This window comes from Salvia hispanica, chromosome 3, assembly GCF_023119035.1.
Source record: "Salvia hispanica cultivar TCC Black 2014 chromosome 3, UniMelb_Shisp_WGS_1.0, whole genome shotgun sequence".
In the NCBI taxonomy this organism is placed as follows: Eukaryota; Viridiplantae; Streptophyta; class Magnoliopsida; order Lamiales; family Lamiaceae; genus Salvia; species Salvia hispanica.
In genome coordinates, this window is record NC_062967.1 from 38,932,746 (window position 1) to 38,953,697 (window position 20,952).

General features: G+C 33.4%; 1 protein-coding gene across 1 annotated transcript; it reads right to left on the reverse strand.

Annotated features, from left to right (window-relative positions):
- Positions 1-11,498: 11,498 nt before the first annotated feature.
- On the reverse strand, positions 11,499-12,852 carry LOC125210123 (senescence-specific cysteine protease SAG39-like). Its single transcript, XM_048109700.1, has 2 exons — positions 12,537-12,852; positions 11,499-12,079 (listed from the first exon to the last, which is right to left on the reverse strand). The coding sequence occupies exons 1-2, from the start codon at positions 12,850-12,852 to the stop codon at positions 11,499-11,501; spliced, it is 897 nt and encodes a 298-aa protein (XP_047965657.1).
- Between the last annotated feature and the right edge of the window lie 8,100 nt (positions 12,853-20,952).

The following is a 20,952-nucleotide window of genomic DNA, read 5'->3' on the forward strand; positions in this document are numbered from 1 at the left end:
AATATTTTTCCACCAAAATTCAAGACATCAAAAGGTCCGCAAATATTTGTATGTATAATTTTAAGGAGCTCATTGCTTCTTGTGGCATTTTTTTTAGTATTGTGTTTGGTTTGTTTACATTTAATACAATCCACACAAACGGTAATGCTTGTAAAGTCTAATTTTGAATGAATATTATTCTTTATAAGCCTCTTAATTCTTTCACTAGAAATATGATTCAGTTCCTTTATGCCATAAGAATGATAAATTCGAATGAATATTATCCTTTAGATGCTCCTTCAGTTGCAATATGAGCATGAGATGCACCCATTCCATACTTCTTAATCTTATGCTCCTCCTAGACCAATACGTTTCACAATTCTTTAAAAGTCCACTAATCTTTTATAGTGAATCAATTTGGAATGGTCCATATTGAGGAGGTAAGGAAATTAGGGTCAATTGGACAAGGAAATCCTCATTCACCTATAATCCTAATTTCAGCTTAGAAGAGATGTTATTTATGTCCATCACATGCTCGCACATAGTCCGAGAATTATTATATTGCATGCTCATGAGATCCTTCATAAGTTTTCCTGCAATAGACTTATATGCAGTTGTGAAGCGATCCTCAACATTCTGCAAACATTCTTTTGCAATGTCAGTCGTTGAGAGACTTTATCTGCAACGAACATTCTAATGAACTGTAAACTTAGTCCTGTTAGATTTTTCCCTAGCATTATGGGTAATTAGACAACTACTTTGATCATAAAATAATTGGCTTATCATTCAACAGTGTTAGGTCCAAGTCCATTACTTCAAGAGTGAACTTAAGTTTCTCTTTCCATTCAAATAAGTTAGTTCCATTAAGTTGGGGAACGTTTGAGGTAAACATACTAGTAGCAAAAAATATATGTTTTTACATTATATAAGCAATTAAGAAATGATTGCTCACATATAAAAGCTTTGAATAATAACACGAACATTAATTTGAAAACCCATATCATGAGGCAATTATGAAAACTCCTTTGGGTAGTCTGCATACAATAATAAAACTCATGCTTTTAATATCCATATCTTAGTTCAATAATTGAGTAATAATATATTGGCGTTACCTTTGGGTAATCGACACCAATTTATATTATTAACTCCATTAGTGTTCATTATGTCGCAAAGACTATTTCCTTTGGGAATCTAGACCTTTTATGACAAACAAACTATTTAGATAATGAATAGCCACAACAAGCCAATTTATATTATTAACTCCATTAGTGTTCATTATGTCGCAAAGACTATTTCCTTTGGGAATCTAGACCTTTTATGACAAACAAACTATTTAGATAATGAATAGCCACAACAAGCATGCTAATTAATTGCATAAATGGATTTTCATATCAATTTGATTATAAACTCTTCTTATTTTACCTCACTTTGGTGATTGCAAAATAAACATAATACAATCAAGTATGTATAGAGATTAATTGCTTAAGCAGATTCACTTAATTTGATTATGAACTTTTATTATTTTACCTCACTTTAGTGATTGCAAAATATACATAATATAATCAAGAATGTATAATGATTAACTGTTTAAGAAAATTTTAATATGACTTTGATTATAGACTCTTCTTATTTTACCTCACTTTGGTGATTGCAAAATAACAATAATATAATCAAGAAGGTACATATCAAAATATGAATTGAATTATGTAGTCATTCATTCCACCGTCTCGGTAGACTCATAATCTTGAAGCATTTAATTGAAATCTCATTTCACCAATACATATATTCAAACTCAATTTACATACAATATATACACAGTCAAAATACCAAATCAATTCCATATACATAAATAGAATCAATTATGGAAACAATATATTTCAAACATGGAAACTATTAATTCTCAGTAGTGACCATACAAATACGAATTGACAATTCATCAATTAAAAATATCCATAATCAAAACTATGGAAACAAGATTTCGATTAATAATTTATATACTCAAAATCAAATCTCACTAAAAATATCAATTAAATTCATTCTATACAAATAAATAAAACAGAATTAAACATTCCATATCAATGCTTTATTCCTCATGAACAGCGGCCATACGGAGTAATTAAAAAGGAAAGCAGCTTTACTTCATACATGATTCCGATTAATCACCAAACCAATTTTCAAAACATCCACAAATATTTGAGCATATTATGAGAAGTGGCAGCAGTCGGCAAATTTCATTTTTTCTTTATATAACCAATTCCAAACAACTTAAATTTTATGTATACACTTCTGATTACATAAATATTGTTACATGTGTAAAAAATAAATTAAAACTTTATCTCAAAGTCATTCATAATCACGTAATATCAAATCAAAATTTGAAAATTATGGTTTCAATAATACGAAAATACATGAGTTCTCAACCATGCTCTGATACCACATGTTGGACATTATTTATCATCATATATTCAAGATTACATAATTGAATATGAGTAAAGCAAGATCTTCGAACAACATGTATTTCACGTAAAACCATAAACATAATAGGATCGAAACATACCTTGGCGATCCATAGCGGAAGCGATTGAGGAAGTAGGAGACGATTTCCTTGAACTCTTTTTGGCGTATGGCGCAACTCCAACTCCAAGGATTTGTTTCTCTCTCTTTCCCACGTTTATATGTTCTCTGTAATGTGTGTGATTTGATGGGATCACCACACTTATATTTATAGGCAGAGAGAGGACAAACCCTAATTATGAAACCTTAAAAGCCCTTTCCATCAAAGAGGCCCAAAATAATTAGTAAACACGTTTCTTATTGACCAACAATATAATCTTCCGTCTATTAATATTACTAATTGATCACAATCAATTCTATTCAAATCTTAATGATATATACGCACGATTCTTTACTTGATGGCCAAGGGAATGAATATTCATTCCATAAAAAGATTATGTAATCAATCTTTTCCAATCATTGGCAATCAATCGGCACACACACACATATATATATATATGAATATATATTTTCTTTGGAGAAATATAATATGATTATTTAATTAATTTATATGTGACAATAATTAATTGATAGTCAATTAATTAGGGTAAAATGTGTTTTATACCAAATAATGTATTATACTAAAATCCAATTCTATTTAGGATTCTATCACATGTCACATATGTCAGACACAACTTACAAATGCAACCAATTAGAATGCACTCAATGTGTCCGATGAAATTTCTAAATAAGAATTGGATATTGTTCCTGCCTCAAAACAGTTGTTCCTACTTCTAAATGAGATTAGGGGCATCATTCCAGATTCAACTACTAAAAGTTCAATTTCGGCGCCCATGATGATATTAGCAATTTCAAAGCGTATTGGATATTGGAACAAGAAGGAGAATGTCACGACCGCACTTTGCTAAGGATAGCGAAAGCGGGTAAATCGCGACTAATGGGGGATTAAAGAAACGGGGAAAGAAAAAGGGGGAAAGAACTGGTGAATATACCCGAAGGCCAAATCGAACACTTCATAGAATAGAAGCTAAATGTACCATTTCATGGTCTTAGAACTAGAATGAATATTACATCCATAAATCAGAGTTCGAAGGTGAGATTCTAAGATGTCTCACTTCACAAAAGAGCAGCGGAATAAGTCCATACTAGACGACTTCGTGTATGAAGACACGAATCGTGAAAGATCCACTTGATTATTTAGTAGTATCGACTCCGATCATTTCCACATCCTCTTGACGTTCAACCTGCACATTTATAAATACATGCAGGGCTGAGTACAGGAGTACTCAGTGGACACATGCCGAAAACAAAACATACAATATATAGTTGTCATCCATCCACAGTATCGCACGGGGGTTTTTCTTAAAAGGCCCGAGCATACTAAATTCTCTGTGATCTTAAAAGTCCGACTGCAGTCTAAGTTCTTTCAAAATTTCTACCATATCTGTGAATCGTGTACCGTGAAGGTGGCCACCTTCAGCGGACACATCGCCGGCCAACAGCTGATGGCTCACGGCTCTCGTGCACATTATTCCGAACAGGATTTGCGGTCCTATTGGGAACCGAATTCGTTAAACTCGGGCTAGCATCACCAAAACCCACGGGCTACAATCCCAACAGATAGGCCTCACAACAAACAATTTATGGCATGACAACACTTTAAAACAATCACTGCTTCATTTTGAGAAAAGATGATTTTTCATAATTTTACAAATATTTGCTTTATATCCACACTATAGTGCTGGATATTAAAAGAAAGCCCACCTGATATGCTTATGTCTCAACTCAATTACTCGCTTTGGCTTCACTCGCCCTTGAGCAATTTATCCCTTGAAAAATAAATAGCGTAGCACGCTAATTAATACTTGAATTATTTCTCTTTAGAAAGAATGCATGCATCCTATTGGATAGCACCTATATCTCAGTCTCGGCCTATAGGATTTTTCTTAATCCTACCTCGGCTTTACTACTCTGCAGAGCTTATTTATTCTCTTTATTAACTTTGGAGAAATTCTGTTTTCTCTAACTTAAATATTCGGGCGCTTATTAACAAGAATAGGAATTCTTGGAAAGTCTCTTCTCAAATCCTTTTCTTCGGATTTTTCTTAAGGCCGCCCATGGCGTCGCGGGGCGACGCCGGTCGGCTTTCGCGTCTCCCACTTTACTACTTTATTTTTTTCGGAATCTAAATAAATTATTTGGAAATTTATTCCTCGGCCTTCGAGCTCCAACTCTATTTTTCTCCATCTTTGGAAAACTTAGTAAATCATTCGGGAATTAATTAATTGAGCTCCAACTCATTTCTTAAATTAAATCCCAACTTCTCATAATTTAACTTTCGGCCCAAACAGTAAATCCACTGGCCCAAATCAATAGAAATTCCTTGGCCCAATTTCTTAATTAACTACTAAGGCCCAACAATCATTTAAAATAAAATTGGCCCAATTGCCAAAAATTAGAAATGGGGCAGCCCACATTATACTCCATCACCCATCGGTCAACTCTCTCTTTCTCTCCCACACTTCTCAAAATCAGATTGGGGAAAAAATCGGCGTGGAGAAGAAAGGCCGGTGCCTCCTTCTCTCCCTTCTTCTCTCGGCGGAACTCAGCCGCCCCCGTCTCTTCCTCGCGACCTCTCCGGCGATCGCCATCCTCGGTGTCGCCGGAGCACTCTCTTTCTTCCCTTAATTTCCAAAACAAATTCCTAAATTAAAAACAGAGGCGACGCCCCCTTTTTTTTCTCCGGCGGAAATCGCTGCCATTCCGACGAATCACCGCCTCTCCGCGTCGCCGGGTTACACCGGCTCCGCCTTCTCCCTCGAGTTCGCACCGCGTCTCCTTTCCTCCGGCAAAACCGCGCCCCGCCTGGCTCGCCGGGATTTCGGAGTCCCGCCAGCGCCCGCCCTCGCGCCGTTCGCCACTTCGTTACGCGAGCGGCTCCCTTCTTCACCGCCGTTCTCCGTCATTTGCCGCTGCCGCCGCCTTGCAGCGCAGCTTTCCGACGAGAGGGGGCGTGGGGAGGCGTCGCCTTCTCCTCCCTCTCTCAGCCGCGGCTTGCAGCTTCTCCGCAGAGCTCCTCGGACCCCGTCGACGCTCTTCCGTCGCCCGACAGCCTTGCCTCTGCTGCCGCCGTGATCCGCAGCTTCTCCGCGGAAGTTCTTCGGCTCCGTCGACACTCGCAACTTTAATATATTTTTGCAGAGCTGAGGCATGTGCACATAATAGAGAACTAATGTAAGAAGTTTGTGACCTATTTAGTTCAAACATAAGATGATTGTATCAAATATATATTTACCTCATCTTTATTATTGATTACAAAGGAACCAACTTCAACATAATGAGTAGCATTAGAAGGAAGCAAGAAAGGTCCATCGGGAATCTAGTATGTGTATGTCATTATCAGATAACTTTCTCTGCTTGATGAGATGGATACCGAGTCAAAGTACAATCTCACACATGATCAAAATACTAGCAACAACACATAAAAAATGCTTACTTTTTAATTCTGCATCATTTGAATATCAAAAAATTATATAAAGCACTTTGTAAATTAGTATAGGAAAGACAAAGGAAGATGAGGATTTGATACATATATGCCAATTTTATTTTGCATTTCATGAAAGGAACATAACGATCTACTGTACTACAACATAAGCATTTTACCTCAGTCATTTAGACAAACAATTGATGTTCAATCAATTTAACTACTCCACAAAAGAATAATTTCATAATGCAAAAAATACAAAATATACAATTTTAAAATGAAAAGTGTTAACATTGCAACCAACAACAACAATTTAGCAATCAAAATTTACCTGAAGAAATCAGAGAAGTTGGAAGTGCATATGTAGTGAAGCGATGATGTGAAATCGCGGATGTACACCTTCGATTCGATTAGGATATATGCAATGAGCAATTGCTTGGAGAACAAGCGGTCCGATCATCGTGATGTTTGATTCCAGAGCTTCTCCTGCTATCATCATCAGATTTACGCTCAGCTTGAGCGATCGTTAACGGCGGCGACATGCGACGGCAAAGCTAGGGCTGCGTCATTGAGGTTGTGTAGAGGAAGGGAGAGAACTGATGGGTAATTAGAGATAAATTGGGTTAATTAGATCGTAGTGGGAGTGGGAGTAGTTTGTGTAGAGGGTTAATTGAAGTTTTTGATTAGTGATTCTTTGTAACTGGAGAGGGATTTAGGATAATGCCTTCTTCATTTGAAGGCGCGCGTTATTAGAAATGAGCCACTCACCCCTTAAAAGGCCTCATAAGGGAGGGTTATCCACACTTATATAGATTAGATTGGATCATCCTTATGAGTGTGGATAACCCTCCCCCTTATGAGGCCTTTTAAGGGGTGAGTGACCCATTTCTAATATGGTATCAGAGCGGACCCAAGTCGATGATGGATTTCTCTTTATTTCTTATCTACCTCACGAGTGGAAGACCGATGTCCTTTCCGGCCCACATCGATGATGGTTCTCTCTTATCTCTTGCATTGCCTACCCACGTGATGGAAGACCGATGTCCTTTCCGGCCCACACGTGAGGAGGCGTGTTAAATTCTCTAAATTCTATCACACATCGACTTGGTGATGATCCAATCTAATCTATATAAGTGTGGATAACCCTCCCCCTTATGAGGCCTTTTAAGGGGTGAGTGACCCATTTCTAATACGCGTCTCAAATTTTAACATTTCTTTGAAAAATTACAATGCAAGTAATTGCGTCCTAAAATTTGCGTCTTTATTAATTGGATTTATTGTAGTGTTTAGTTTTAAAATGAACTACTAAGAAAGTATTATCGCCATCTAATTGGAGGATATAAAATGCACATATCATGATATTTCGATTTGTGTTGTCTTTGTTTGATTGAAAATCAAGTTTCCCATTCTTGGATCCGAACCAAATAAATTAAGACTTCTGACATCACATGTTGTAGTCATGTAATGTGAATTTGATAAACACGATGTTCAAAATTTTACACAATTTGTTCGAATATTTTACAAAGCCACAAGGTACATACTCCATAAAATTGTAAATGGGGCTCAAAAATATTGCGATTTCATATAAAAAAAAAAACTAAAAACAAAACATCACCACATTATAACATCCCTACAGTTTCCATTATTAGGAGTCATATAATAAGAATTATTTTTATGGGCTTACCCTCAGGCGTATTTGATTTAGGTTTGCAATCGACAAAATAGAAATTTTATGAAATACAAAAGGTAAAAATATTAGAAAGTGAATCATATACTCCGAGATAAGCAAAAGCCATCACAGCTGCCCGAAATTAACGAAAAAAGTAATGTACTGTGGGGCCAACGCTTCTTTTTGTAACATTTGAATCATATTATCATTATAATCCATCAACTAAAACTAGTTTTCAATCAATTATAATTGTTATCTCTTACGTCAATCATTTTTTATCTATATACCTCTTTATTAACTTTACATTAAAATTGGTATTATGTACTATCAATTCTACTGTATTTTTTTGTGTAAATGAAATTTATAAATATTTCTTACTACTGCATTATATACTACTACAAAATTCCCCTAAATATTTAAGCGGTAGACAGAAACACGTGTAGGTGATTTTTAGATTATACGGTGCTTCATTAGTACCAGAAAATAGTTTTTGTAATCACTGCTGACAGCATGCCCATAAAAATCAAAGAATATAACAAGAGTCTGATTTGACGATGCTTAAACATATAATTAATCTAAATATGTCAATAAGTTATAATTAACCAACGTATTTGGAAAAATAAAATTTATACCATAGGGAAATAATTTTAAAATTATACCATAGAGAAATTAAAATTATAATTAAAATTAATACTAAATTTTAAAGCAGATAAACACTAATGTTCCATCCCAAAACAATCCCAAAACAATCATGTGAACCGTTTTAGACTTTTAACAATAGAGTTTCTAATCTCTATATTACTCCTAATTTTGAATTTATAGAGACATCTAATAATAGGCAGATACTAAATTACTATGCCACATAACATAGATTAAAATAAATATCATACTAAGGACTTTATTTGCATAAAATAAATAAGTAACTATTGTGCATTAAAAGTGAATGATCCAACTGTAATGTAACGGTCCGAACAGAGGATGTATATCCATGTAGAAGAGGACTTATGTGTGTTCTCTACACCAGAATCTATACATATATAAAAGACGAGCTTTGGGCATAATTTTAAATATTTATTTGTTTTGGGTCTCATTTCAATTAATCTAAATTTAATGCATTCAGAAATTTAAAATCACATACGGCAGTTTAATATGCACTACTATAAATGTAATCCACAATGTAAAAAAGTTAATCTCAATCATGCGTTTAGGAATTTGTATTAATATTATGTAGTAGTAATGCCCAATTCAATCAGATATAAATTGCATATTAATTATTATTTATTAATTATTAAATCAATGTGACTGCCGTTGCGCAATTGAAATTAATATTAGTAAATGCTAATAATTCCCAATTATTGCAACGCTTTGCTTCATATGTATATTTAAATATCGAGTCATCATTTTCAACCTCCATTTTTATGGTCATTTTCTTCCAAGTTTTCTATTTTGTTCTTTTCTTATTTGTTTATTTTGTTCTTTTCTTATTTGTTTATGCTTTCTAATTATGTTTATTCGTGTTTAGGTCTACTTTTTGAGCTTGTGGATTCTGCTTCGAATACAATTAATATGACACTGGAAGAAAAAAGAGAGTAACAAAAGGAGGAAGTTTTGCTTGGCAACCGTCTTTATATTCTTTGAAGGTGTTATTTTTTCTATTATCTAAATTAAATTTTGTTCAGTTGTCATTTGAATGTGCAAGGCTTAATGCAAATAAGAATGCACTCCATGTAGACGATAATGAAAAATGAGCATTCAACGGCAAGGTCTTGCAAGGTCAGTAGTTGGGATAACAACACGAACAGGATTTGTACAATGTATTCATGGATCCATGATGTCGATATGGTGCTCATATTTTATTGTGTTTCCGTTTGTTATCAACCCTTTATATGTTTGAAAATCTTATATAGCTATCTATTATTGCGAATTCTATCATAATCTTATTTAGGCTATTTGATGTTTCGTTTGAAAATTGCAGAAAATTCAACATGAAGCAGAAGATGGAGGCGCTACAAGTTTGAAGAAAGGAAGCTATCATTTTTTTAAAACCTGATTGACTCTATTAAATAGAAATAGGTCAATTTGATGGTTAACTTAATTCAATTAGTGGGTTTCAATATAAATTGGCTCAATTTATTCAATTCAATTTATATTTGTATAACTGTATTCGGCTGAATTATTTAATGCTAAGAAATTATTGTAGAAGGGTTTAATTAGGTCTTACAGTTTGAGGTTTCCATAATTTTCTGTATAGATTTAGGTTTTGAGTTTTAGCATATGGAACCCAATTATAATATTTTGGAAAAAATAGGACTCTAGGTGTAATAAAAGGTAATATTATTTTTAAATATTACTATATATTAAAATTACATAAAATACATAAATATATAGAATTAAATCATTTACTGAATATCTTATTCAGTGTATTTCTATGTGACGTATACTAAAAACAAAGTACATATGGATATTTTATTCACGCATACGAAATATATCAAAATAATGTTGGAGCAATAATATAGAAAAATCAAAAAAATACGTTAATGCAAAATGAATATAGAATGACCTATTTATATAGGTGACTAATGAGAAATCAATTATATAATAAAAAATAGAATTATAAATATATAACATAAGAAAGAGAATAAAATCTCAAATTTTTATTATACAAATGGATTAGGACATTGCCTAACTTGTGATTAGAATTATCATTCTGATAAACTTTGTGCACTGACAAATATGTTACATTATTAACTATAGTGATAAATGGATTAAACTATAATTTATATTTCAATTCTACTGACAAATTGAATATGACTTTATGAAATTTAAATTCTTAATTTTCTGTAATTAATATAAAATATTTAGTTTAATTTAATTTTAGGTTTAATACTCATACACAATATTTGTGTCTTATATTACTGATGAATTTCTTGAATTTATTACTATTTTTTTGTAGTATAGGATTAAATTATTATTACACACATTTATTTGTATTAATTTCATGCAGGTATTGCTTAATTTTTTAAAATTTAGACAAATATATAAATTAATGGTCCGTGCATAGCACGGATATTACATTAGTATTTATAAAATATCACTTTTATTAAAATAATAATGAATACCATTACCCGCATGCAAAAAGAGAGCTACTGTCAGTTTTTATACCTTAAACAATGATAAACCAAATATCTGGTCTCCCCAATTCCTATACATGAGGAAAAAAAAAAGATTATAGATATTGATTATCGTGGGGTGCCACGTGGGCAAGGGGCAGAAAATTTTGAGCCACAAGCTTTGTAGGCGGGGGACTCTTAAAATTGTAGAATTGGATTGAGATAATGGAGAAATCTCCATTGGAAGAAGAAAAAGAAACTGAAAATATGAAAAACTGTCGGTAGAGAGAGATATGAGAAAAGGGGAAAATTCATTTATGGACTACATATTTTCTAATTATTTAACTTGCATTTGTGTCCTCTCACAAACAACTAATTTATCCTAAGGAAACTTACTTTAGCTGTTTTCTTATCAATACTTTTTATCGCACCTATCTTGAATTATGTACAGATAGATTGTTTATGATATTTCGATTTGTGTTGTCTTTGTTTGATTGGAAATCAAGTTTCTCATTGTTGGATCCGAACCAAATAAATTAAGACTTTTGACATCACGTGTTTATATAATGTGAAATTGATAAACATGATGTTCAAAATTTTACACAATTTGTTCGGCAAACAAGGTACATACTCCATAAAATTATAAATGGGTAAAAAATAGGATACTTATTGTAAATGATAAAATTTTCATATTCAAAGGACACATCGTTCTTATCTATTCTATGAGCTAAATGCAGAAGAATCATGCAATTGGATAGCAACCAAGCTTTGCTATACCACACATGCCTTCCTTAGCATCTATATTTCTATGTAGTTTCATATATCCATCCTCTCCCCATCCTAGTCCCCATGAATTCTTGACTAACCAAAACTTAACTCCATCTTTACTTTCGCCATAACCAACTAGTGCAACTGCATGATTTAAATTAGTTCCACACTTCCCTGTCAAAACCCCAGATCGATAAAATTGCCAGGTTGTGATGTCAACGTCAACCGAGACAGGTTGGTTAGCTACGGCCTCTAACAATGCTGTCTCATTATTAAAAGGGATAAAACCAATGTCAGTGATCTTTGAGGAAAGAGAAGATTGCTTGTTATTGGCACATGATGTTGGAATTCCCGTGTAAGGATAGTCGGTCTCAGATGCTAGACCTCCATTTTTAATAACGAAATCAATTGCATTAATTTGTGTTCCACTATTGCAGCCTTCGTGCTTGTAATTGCAATCCAAAATATGTTGCTCTGATAATTCATTTAGGTTGCCTGATCGGATGGCTATTATGCCTTCAATAGTAGCAACGGCTGAGAATGCCCAACAACTTCCTACATATGAAAATTATGCGAGATATCCATCTCCCCATTAATGACTGAATTTACTAAAAAAAACAAAATTGTATTTTGAGCTCATAACTAAAAGCATGCATATTCATTTTTAAAAATTGAGCTATATATAAGAAAAGGATGGAAAAGACTTAAATGTTATCACACACATTAGAGTGAAATGAAGAAAAAAACCTACCATTGGAAAAACATCAACATAACTTGGAGAAATTTATCTACAAATGGTGATCAGAGAGGACACGCTAGGTAGCTGATTTGTCCACTATAAACACCCGACACACATATATAGTATGTGGTTCAAATAAATTTTTAAAACTTATGAGAACTATGCAGATTGCATATGGTTCATTTTAAAGTTTTCATAACTATCATAATATAAATTATAATGCATTGTACTGTTACTATAGAAGACAATAGGTCATAGAGTCAGAGAACTAACCACATCTTCCTTGATCCTTAACCGCTGTAACAGCATTGTGATCCCTCCAATCAAAACTAGCTGGTATATCTTTCATATTTTTGTATACAAAAGATGATTGATTCAATGATGCTACCTTAAGCGATGCGATAGAATTTTTTGCATACTTAGCAAAGAACTCTTCATTTGTTAGATCTGCAAATTTGTTTATTCCAAGCTTGTACGTGTGATTCCCTTCTTGATTATGCCTCTCAATAAGCCGCACATTTTCTTTAAATATTTGAAACCGAGCTTCCTTTACTTCCTCATTCTCATAGAAGAATCCATGTTGAGCCATCCATTTCTCATGTTTTATAGACATGCTTTCCTCACTATAAGACAACGATAATTTTACATGATAACATGTTGCAAAAATACACAAAAGAATTGCATGATAACAATTTTTATTGGAAGACATTACGAGATTAAATGTTTTCTTAGAGGATTCTATAGACTAGTGTGATGTTTTGAGAAAGTTATGTATTGTTTATTTATGGCTATACCTCTTAGCTGGTTATTGATTTAAATTAAATGTGGATTCGGTTATTATTCAAAATTTATGTGGGGCATCAATTGATTTATGAGTTACCATGAGCTCATCCATCACATTTAAATCTAATAAATGATATCTTCAATTCCATAATATCTTCTATTAATTTTTTACATAAACTGCCTATATATTTATAAAGATCGAGCATACACAAACCGTTTATTGATTAACTTGCATTCAATTTATGATTTAACATAAATTGAGCGTACTTTCTTGAAATAAAAATTGTTATATTAATAAGGGAAAATTGTTGACTTGACTCGTCCCTGATTAGTGTAGTTAGTAGTATTTGATTTAATCTTTTCTATAATTATATTTTCTAAAATCATAGGAAGAAGTTGTACGCATCGCATATGCAATCTATTAATACACGTTTCCTCGAATCAATGTTGATTCCTATATCTTTGTTTACATGGTATGAGTATCAGTCATACATACTTTCTTAAATCGTATCATTCCGCAGTCACACCCTAATTATTGTAATTAGTATTTAATTTAATATTTTCTATAATTATATTCCCGTAAATCATGGTAAGTTGATTTAAACCCTATAATTAATCCATAATTAACACGAGTTTTCTCTAATCACCAATTCACGGTGATTCCCATATCTTTTTTTTGGTAAAGTGATCCCCTTATCTTTGTTTACACATTATTATCCACTATTTTCTGCATTACATGCAAGAAAGTAAACGATTAAACGTGATATGCCTAAGTACATGCTAATGTTTGATACCCTAGTATTAATATCAAATCCCAATCATTGAATTCAAAGACCGATAAGGTGATAAGGCATTGTGATTTGTGGAAATTTATTTTCATTAGGGTATGTTTATTTGCCTTGTAAGCTCCTAATTCACAGACCGATAAGGCAACTGATGTGAATGAAAAGATTAAAAAATTATATATTTATATATATATTTTTAAATTTCATCTTTAAAAGAATTATCTCAATTAATATGATGAAGTACTAGTACTATCAATTAATCCAGTAATGCAGAATTTTAATTTTAGAGGATCTAAACTGTTGTTATTAATTGTTGCATAAGTTTAATGTCAACGACTCCAAATAATTAGAGAACGAACAATATAAATTAGAGATACATATGGAATAGTGTCATCATCGAAATAATTTTAAGAATTTGTTTAAGTATAAAGTAACTTTAAAATTATTACTAGAGTAAAGACCAAAATTGGTCCTAAACATATACCAATTTTATGATTTTGGTCCTAAACATTATCTTTTGGATTTTTTGGTCCTGAACATATGGAAATTTGATCATTTTGGTCCTCCGTCAACATTTTTGTTAAAAACTAACGGTCAACGGATTTAATCCCTATTTTGACCAAATTAAACTTTTAATTCTGATTTTTTACTTCCTAATTAATTCCCTAATTATTTTTATAAATATTCTTTTAAAATTAGAATTAGATAATATGTTTAGGGATTGTTTCACTTCAATTAAATAATAGTCAACATATTTAATCCAATTTTAATCAAATTAGACTTTTAATTCTAATTTTTAAGTTACTAATTAATTCCCTAATAATTATTTTAGCAAATATTCATTTAAAATCAGATATAAGTTTGAGCAAATATTACTAATAAGTTTTCGTCAATTCCAGGTTCCAGCTTTCATTATTCTAAAAGTTTCGAAGGGATGCATTCGGCGCTCTCCACAGCTGCCGGAGAGCAAGCCTCAAAAAGCATTTCCATCTATTCGGCTACATCAATACCTCCTCCGACGATTTCTTCGAATTCCTTGAATCCACAGTCAAAAACTACCAATTAAACTTCAACCTCAACCAAACCGGCGAGCTCGACGCGCCGACGCCAGCAAATCATCCTCCCAACTGCGGCAACGTCGACATCATCCACGATGCGTTCAGGAAAATCGTCGAACACCTACAGCGCAAACTCAACAATCCACACGTCGCGCACTACTCCTACTTCCCCAACCGCCCGCGCCGGCCGCCGGGGAAGAGCTAGCTCACCTATGCATTAGCGCCAGAGAAACAACTCTTCGATTTGGTAGAGGCATCTTTGTGAGCGGTGGTCGGAGGTGACGCCGCTGACGTTTGTAGCGACGATGTCGTTCAACCGCGCGGATCTGAGGATCGGATTCTTCAGCGGCGACGGGGAGCCTTTCGACGGCGTGCTGGGGACGCTGGCGCACGCGTTCGCGCCGCCGGTGGGGCAGCTGCACTTCGACGGGAGGAGTATTGAATTTTCCAATTTGGGGGTGTTCCTCTTTAAAAGTACAGTAGAGAGAAAATCAACTGGGGAAGAAATGGGAGAGGGAGAGAAAGAGATAATGTGATTTAAATATTAAGTTGCTTATAATAATTAAGAATGTAATTTGAGGGTTAATAATCACGTTTAAAGATTGTAATTGGGTCAAAATCGTGTTCAAAGATGTTGACCGTTACAATTTAACGGAACCGTCAGTTTAGGACCAATTGTGATCCGATTTGAAATGTGTAGGACCAATTGTGATCCGATTTGAAATGTGCAGGACCAAAAAATTCAAAAGATAAAGTTTAGGACCAAAATCATAAAATGGTCATATGCTCAGGACCAATTTTAGCCTTTACTCTTATTACTAATACAAGTATAATATACATATGCATGCTAAAGATTTATTACAATAACAATATTTATTGAAATGGAAAAAAGTATACATTTTGGTGATATAAAGAGTGAAAAAATAAAATAAAAATTGAATTAAGTAAAATAATTGGACAAATTTGAGAAAATAAAAAATACTACTCCCTCCGTCCCCTATTAGGAGTCACTCTTTGACCGGGTACGGGTTTTAAAAAATGTAAAGAAAAGTTGGTTGAAAAAGTTAGTGAAATGTGAGACCCATTTTTTTATATTGGTTTTATAATAAAATGTGAGTGAGTTGAGTTAGTGGAATATGGGACATACTTACTATTTATGGTAAAAATGAAGTGCGACTCTTAATTGAGGACGGACTAAAATGGAAAAGTGTGACTCTTAACGAGGGACGGAGGAAGTATATAATAAAGTTATTATAAAAGAAAATGAGTATGGTCAAAAGTGGTCCTAAAGATATTACGATTTGCCAAATAAAGATTCTAAATGCTCAATCCACATGAGTTTATTAACCTACAAATCAAAGCTAGAAACCGAAAATATGTTTGATTTATCAAAAAATCAAATCCCCACATCACTCGTGTTTTCCCTCACAGTAAAATGGCCCGCGGCTACATAGAGATCCCCAACCGCCTCCTCTTCCCAAGCAAACAGATTCCTCCTCTATCTAAATCTCTATGTCCAAAACCTATTTTCCCACTCTCTAATATCCTTAATATAGTCATCTTTCTGTTTGGATAGCAAGAAGAGTCTAGGAAAAGAATCTTTAGGCTCTCCTCACCCATCCAAAAGTTGTGCCAGAATCGTGCTTGGGCACCATCGCCCACCTTCATAAGCACTCCTCTTGTTGCCCCTTCCTGAATTACTTTTTGAAGTTATTGAAGCCAGCTCTTGATTACTTTATGTTTCTATCATCATAATTATTTAAATTAGACATATATTGCTAATATAAACATATTGAGATAGGGTACGTTATAATGATAACCTTTTTATTAAATTGTTAACTTGCTAACTCATCAACATAGTATATATAAAATGTCAACACTGTACATTAAAATATCAACTGAGTTTAACTTTGACATTTCAATGTTATCATGTTGATATCTTTAATAGACTGCATTGATGAGTTAGCAGAGTTAGCAACTTAAAGGAAGTTAGCAACGGATCATACCTCTAATACAGGGATGTATTAATATCTTAGCTATAAATATATGGAAAACAGAAAACACTTGTCAATCCATTAGATCTTGTAATATAACGGTTATATTAATACGGCGTGTCATATAATAATAGAGATTTTTAGTCTAATAATGTAGTTCGGCTAATAATATGGAATAACTTTTTTAGTCTAATAATGCAGATTTTAGTCAATAATTTAGATTTCCAGACTAATAATGTAGCTCGACTATTATTATCACAATTATCCAATCCAAGGTTCAACACCACCACCTCTCGTTCACATTCAACCTGCACTTTTGGAAAAGACATGTAGGGCTGAGTACTTGATATACTCAGTGGGCACATGTTGAAAACATAGTTTTTCGTGAAAGAGTTTTGTTAGCCACAGTTGAGTGATGTCCACCTCAAAAGCTTAATCTTTAGTAAAAAATCTGACTCTGACTTATTTGACATGCGAAGATGCCTCTTTTAGAAATAAAATATTATTACTTTAATTAGATTTAAACATGAATGCATCCTATGTGTGGTCATTTTATTCTTTCTCTTATTTCTAGAAAAATTCATTGCATTAATTAAATCAGGAGATTTAATTATTAACGTTGTGTAATTCGACATCTAATTCCTTAGATTAAACTGTTTTGGGCTAAATATATCGGAGATTATTTAGTTCTCTTGGAATTTATGTATCGGCTCATCACATAAAATAATCGAACCTTGGAATTTTCTCAACTATTAGCCCCTCGAAAGAAAATTATTTGCTGAAACCCAAAACATAGAATTAATATGAACCTCAGTCCATGTAATGACCAAAGTTATCGACCCACTACATTGCACTTATTAATTAATGAAATTGGCCCAAAGTGTGAAGAAATCTCCTAGCCCAACCAATTATCAAATAGTTTCCAAAACATGCATTAATATTAATTAATGAATTGGTTTAATTTATCTAAAAACATGCATTAATAATATATACCAGAAGAATTTAAAAACTGAAAGAAATAAACTATCAAAGAATGAAATACAACCAAATGGGAAGAGGAACACATGTCAGAAAATGGATGCACAACTTTGTACTTGTAATTATGGTCCCAATTCCAGAATGTGGCTACGAGCAAGATACAACAACGTTACAGAAAGGGAAAATTAGTCAAATCTCATTTAAGGATGTGGTGCAAAATTAGTCAAATCAAGAGTAGGAAATCATTTTCAACAACAAATCCGAGAATAATCAGTTCACTATCATTATTTATAACAACTATCATTATTTATATGCTTGTTACCTTCACTAGTTTTCAACCTTTGTTATGATATATTTGGTTCGTCTTGCATATGAACATTTTTGTTACACTTTTTTCATCCTTTGACAGTCGTAACTGCTGCATTAGAGTAAAAGAAGTAAGCATAGACAACATATTAAAAGAGGATAACTTTACCCATTGTTCATAACCAGACCATGCTTTAGGACTTCAATAGATGTATAACCTAATTGCCAAAACAGAGTTCCATACAAACTGCATTCAACTCAACAAATAATTTAATTTTACAAGTTTTTCATGCCCGACTCCCAAAACTAAGCCAATGCAGAGAATGCCATGTTAAATAATGTCTCATAGTAGGGCCGAAAACAATTAACAAAGTTACATATTACTACCTCCGTCCCCCAAAATTTGCTACACTTTGACCCGACACGGGTTTTAAGAAATGTAAAGGAAAGTGAGTTGAAAAAGTTGGTTTTAAGAAATGTAAAGGAAAGTGAGTTGAAAAAGTTGGTGGGATGTTGGTCCTACTTTTAAAGTATTAGTTTTATAATTAAATGTGAGTAGGAATGAGTTAGTGGAATATGTGGTCCACTACCAAAAATGGTAAAAGTAAAGTGTATCAAATTTTCAGGGACGGACCAAAATAGTAAACTGTATCAAATTTTCAGGGACGGAGGTAGTATTTCTTAATAAACAAAATTGTAGTTTGCATAATCCAGTTACCATGTTCGATTTTGAAGATAAGGAAATCAAGTTTGTATGGTTTACTTTGTCCTTTCTTTCCATTACTTGTGGTTAAACTACACAAACCAGAAAACATTTTATTTGGTCTTCAACACCAGCATAACATATAAGAATTGTCTATGGTTATTAACAAGTTTGTAAAGATAGCATCATAATGCTAGATGAAGAGAAACGAAACAGAGAGAACTTGATTTTGATTATTGATTTTGAATGAATCACAAAAACAAGTATGAGCACCTTATATACTAAAGTGCTTTGGTGTCGCTACAACAAGTACAGAGAGATAAAACTCATCTAAACTAACTACAAGTGACAGCTTCATGACAGCTGTGCAAGCTCAAGTCTTCACCTCCACGTAATCTCGAAGCTTCCATGCATAGCTTCTCGCTTGGTTGATCTTAATCACATATATAATAGTTATATTAGTAAATTATGTTGATTGCTAAGTATTTTACACATATAGAAAATTGAGAGGATTGGCTATCGTCCCATGAGAAAAGCATTCTCTATTCTCTAATCAACCTCCATCTATTAAGCAAACAACTTCACTAATTCTTGCAATTCCTGTTATGGCGATATTCTTGAAAGAAAATTAGGTGAAAGAAGCGATGCACAAACCAAATTAACCATATCTGATTCGGAAAATTGAGGCAGATAATGACTAACTAAACTCGTTTTGAACTTCTTTAATCAGCAAAAATTCAAAAATCATCAAAGTGTTGCCCCATTTATAATTTGTCCCAATTTCAGCAATTTCACTCTAATTACTTCACAAACTAGGTTTAATAGCTAAAACATCTAAAGAAATGTGCGATTTCAACCTAATTTTGCTTAAATTAGTAGTGGGGAAGATCTTGAACACACCCTAACTTCAATTTGAATTTGAAATAGGATAAATAAGAGGTGTGGGAAGATTACTTTGCATGAAGGATAGACAAGACTATCCTAGAGATGCCGGCGACCGGGTAGTGAGATTTTATTTTGGATTTTCAGGTATCGGGTTAAGCGATGGGTATACCCGAATTTTTTATTTTTTTTAAAATTTAATAAGCTAAATGTAATTTTGAAAGTCACATTTTAGAGTACCACAAAAATTTAAAAACCATGAACGCACACCTCCCTCTCCTATCCTGCCTCTGCTCTGGCCGTGGGCGCTGCCTCTCCCTCTCTGTCTGATCCCGCAGCGAGCTCTCGGCCCTCTCCTCTCCCAGCACCGCAGTGCGCTCTCATGCCGGCTCTGCCCATTGTAGTCAATACACGATTTTTCCAAATTTGAGACTAAATTACATAGCATGCATCAAACTTGTAATATTCCAAAATAAAATTAATATACAAGTAGAATGTTGGAGGTGGAGTAGGGGATGTTGTAGGGAAAGTATTAGGCGATCCCAACTGCCCAAAATCGGAACTAGATACCCGAAATCATCGGATCGGATATCGGGTACCCGAAAATAGTTTTCGATCGGGTATCCACGGGTACCCGATTTCTATGTGTGTATGTGTGTTACGGTTCTAGTTTTTTTAGTATTTTGGATTATTTTTAACGTTATATTCTATAATTGATAGAAGTATCTTATGGTTCATAATCACAAACTTAAGGAGTATGTAATTGTGATATTTGAAATTCAGTTAAAACTCTATTGTTACGAATTACTTATGGAGAAGTATATTAGTATGGCTACAAATATACTTATAACATACTCCCTCCGTTTTCTAAAAATAGGGAGGTTTGAAACGACACGAGTTTTAATGCACAATTTGATAAAGTAAGAGAGATGGAGAGAAAAATTGGTAAAGTAAAAAAGAGGGAGAGAAAAAAGTAATTAAATTAATGTTAGTGGATCATGGGATCCACTTTAAATTGTTAATTGTAATGGTATAAGTGTTAAATAAAATTTGATGTCTATAGGTGTAAAGATTTTCTAAAATAGAAAGTTTGAAAGTTGCTATTTTTAAAAAAACGGACTAAAATGAAAAGAGTTGTTATTTTTAAAAAACGGGAGTATGCTATTACTACGTCTCCAATAAAAGTCAGCGTCTCATTTA

Excerpts from the sequence above, each read along its gene's own strand:
- LOC125210123 (XM_048109700.1), bottom strand. The coding sequence starts at position 12,852 with ATGGCTCAACATGGATTCTTCTATGAGAATGAGGAAGTAAAGGAAGCT. Across the intron at positions 12,080-12,536 it reads TAAGGATCAAGGAAGATGTG|GAAGTTGTTGGGCATTCTCA; the intron begins GTTAGTTCTCTG and ends TTTCATATGTAG.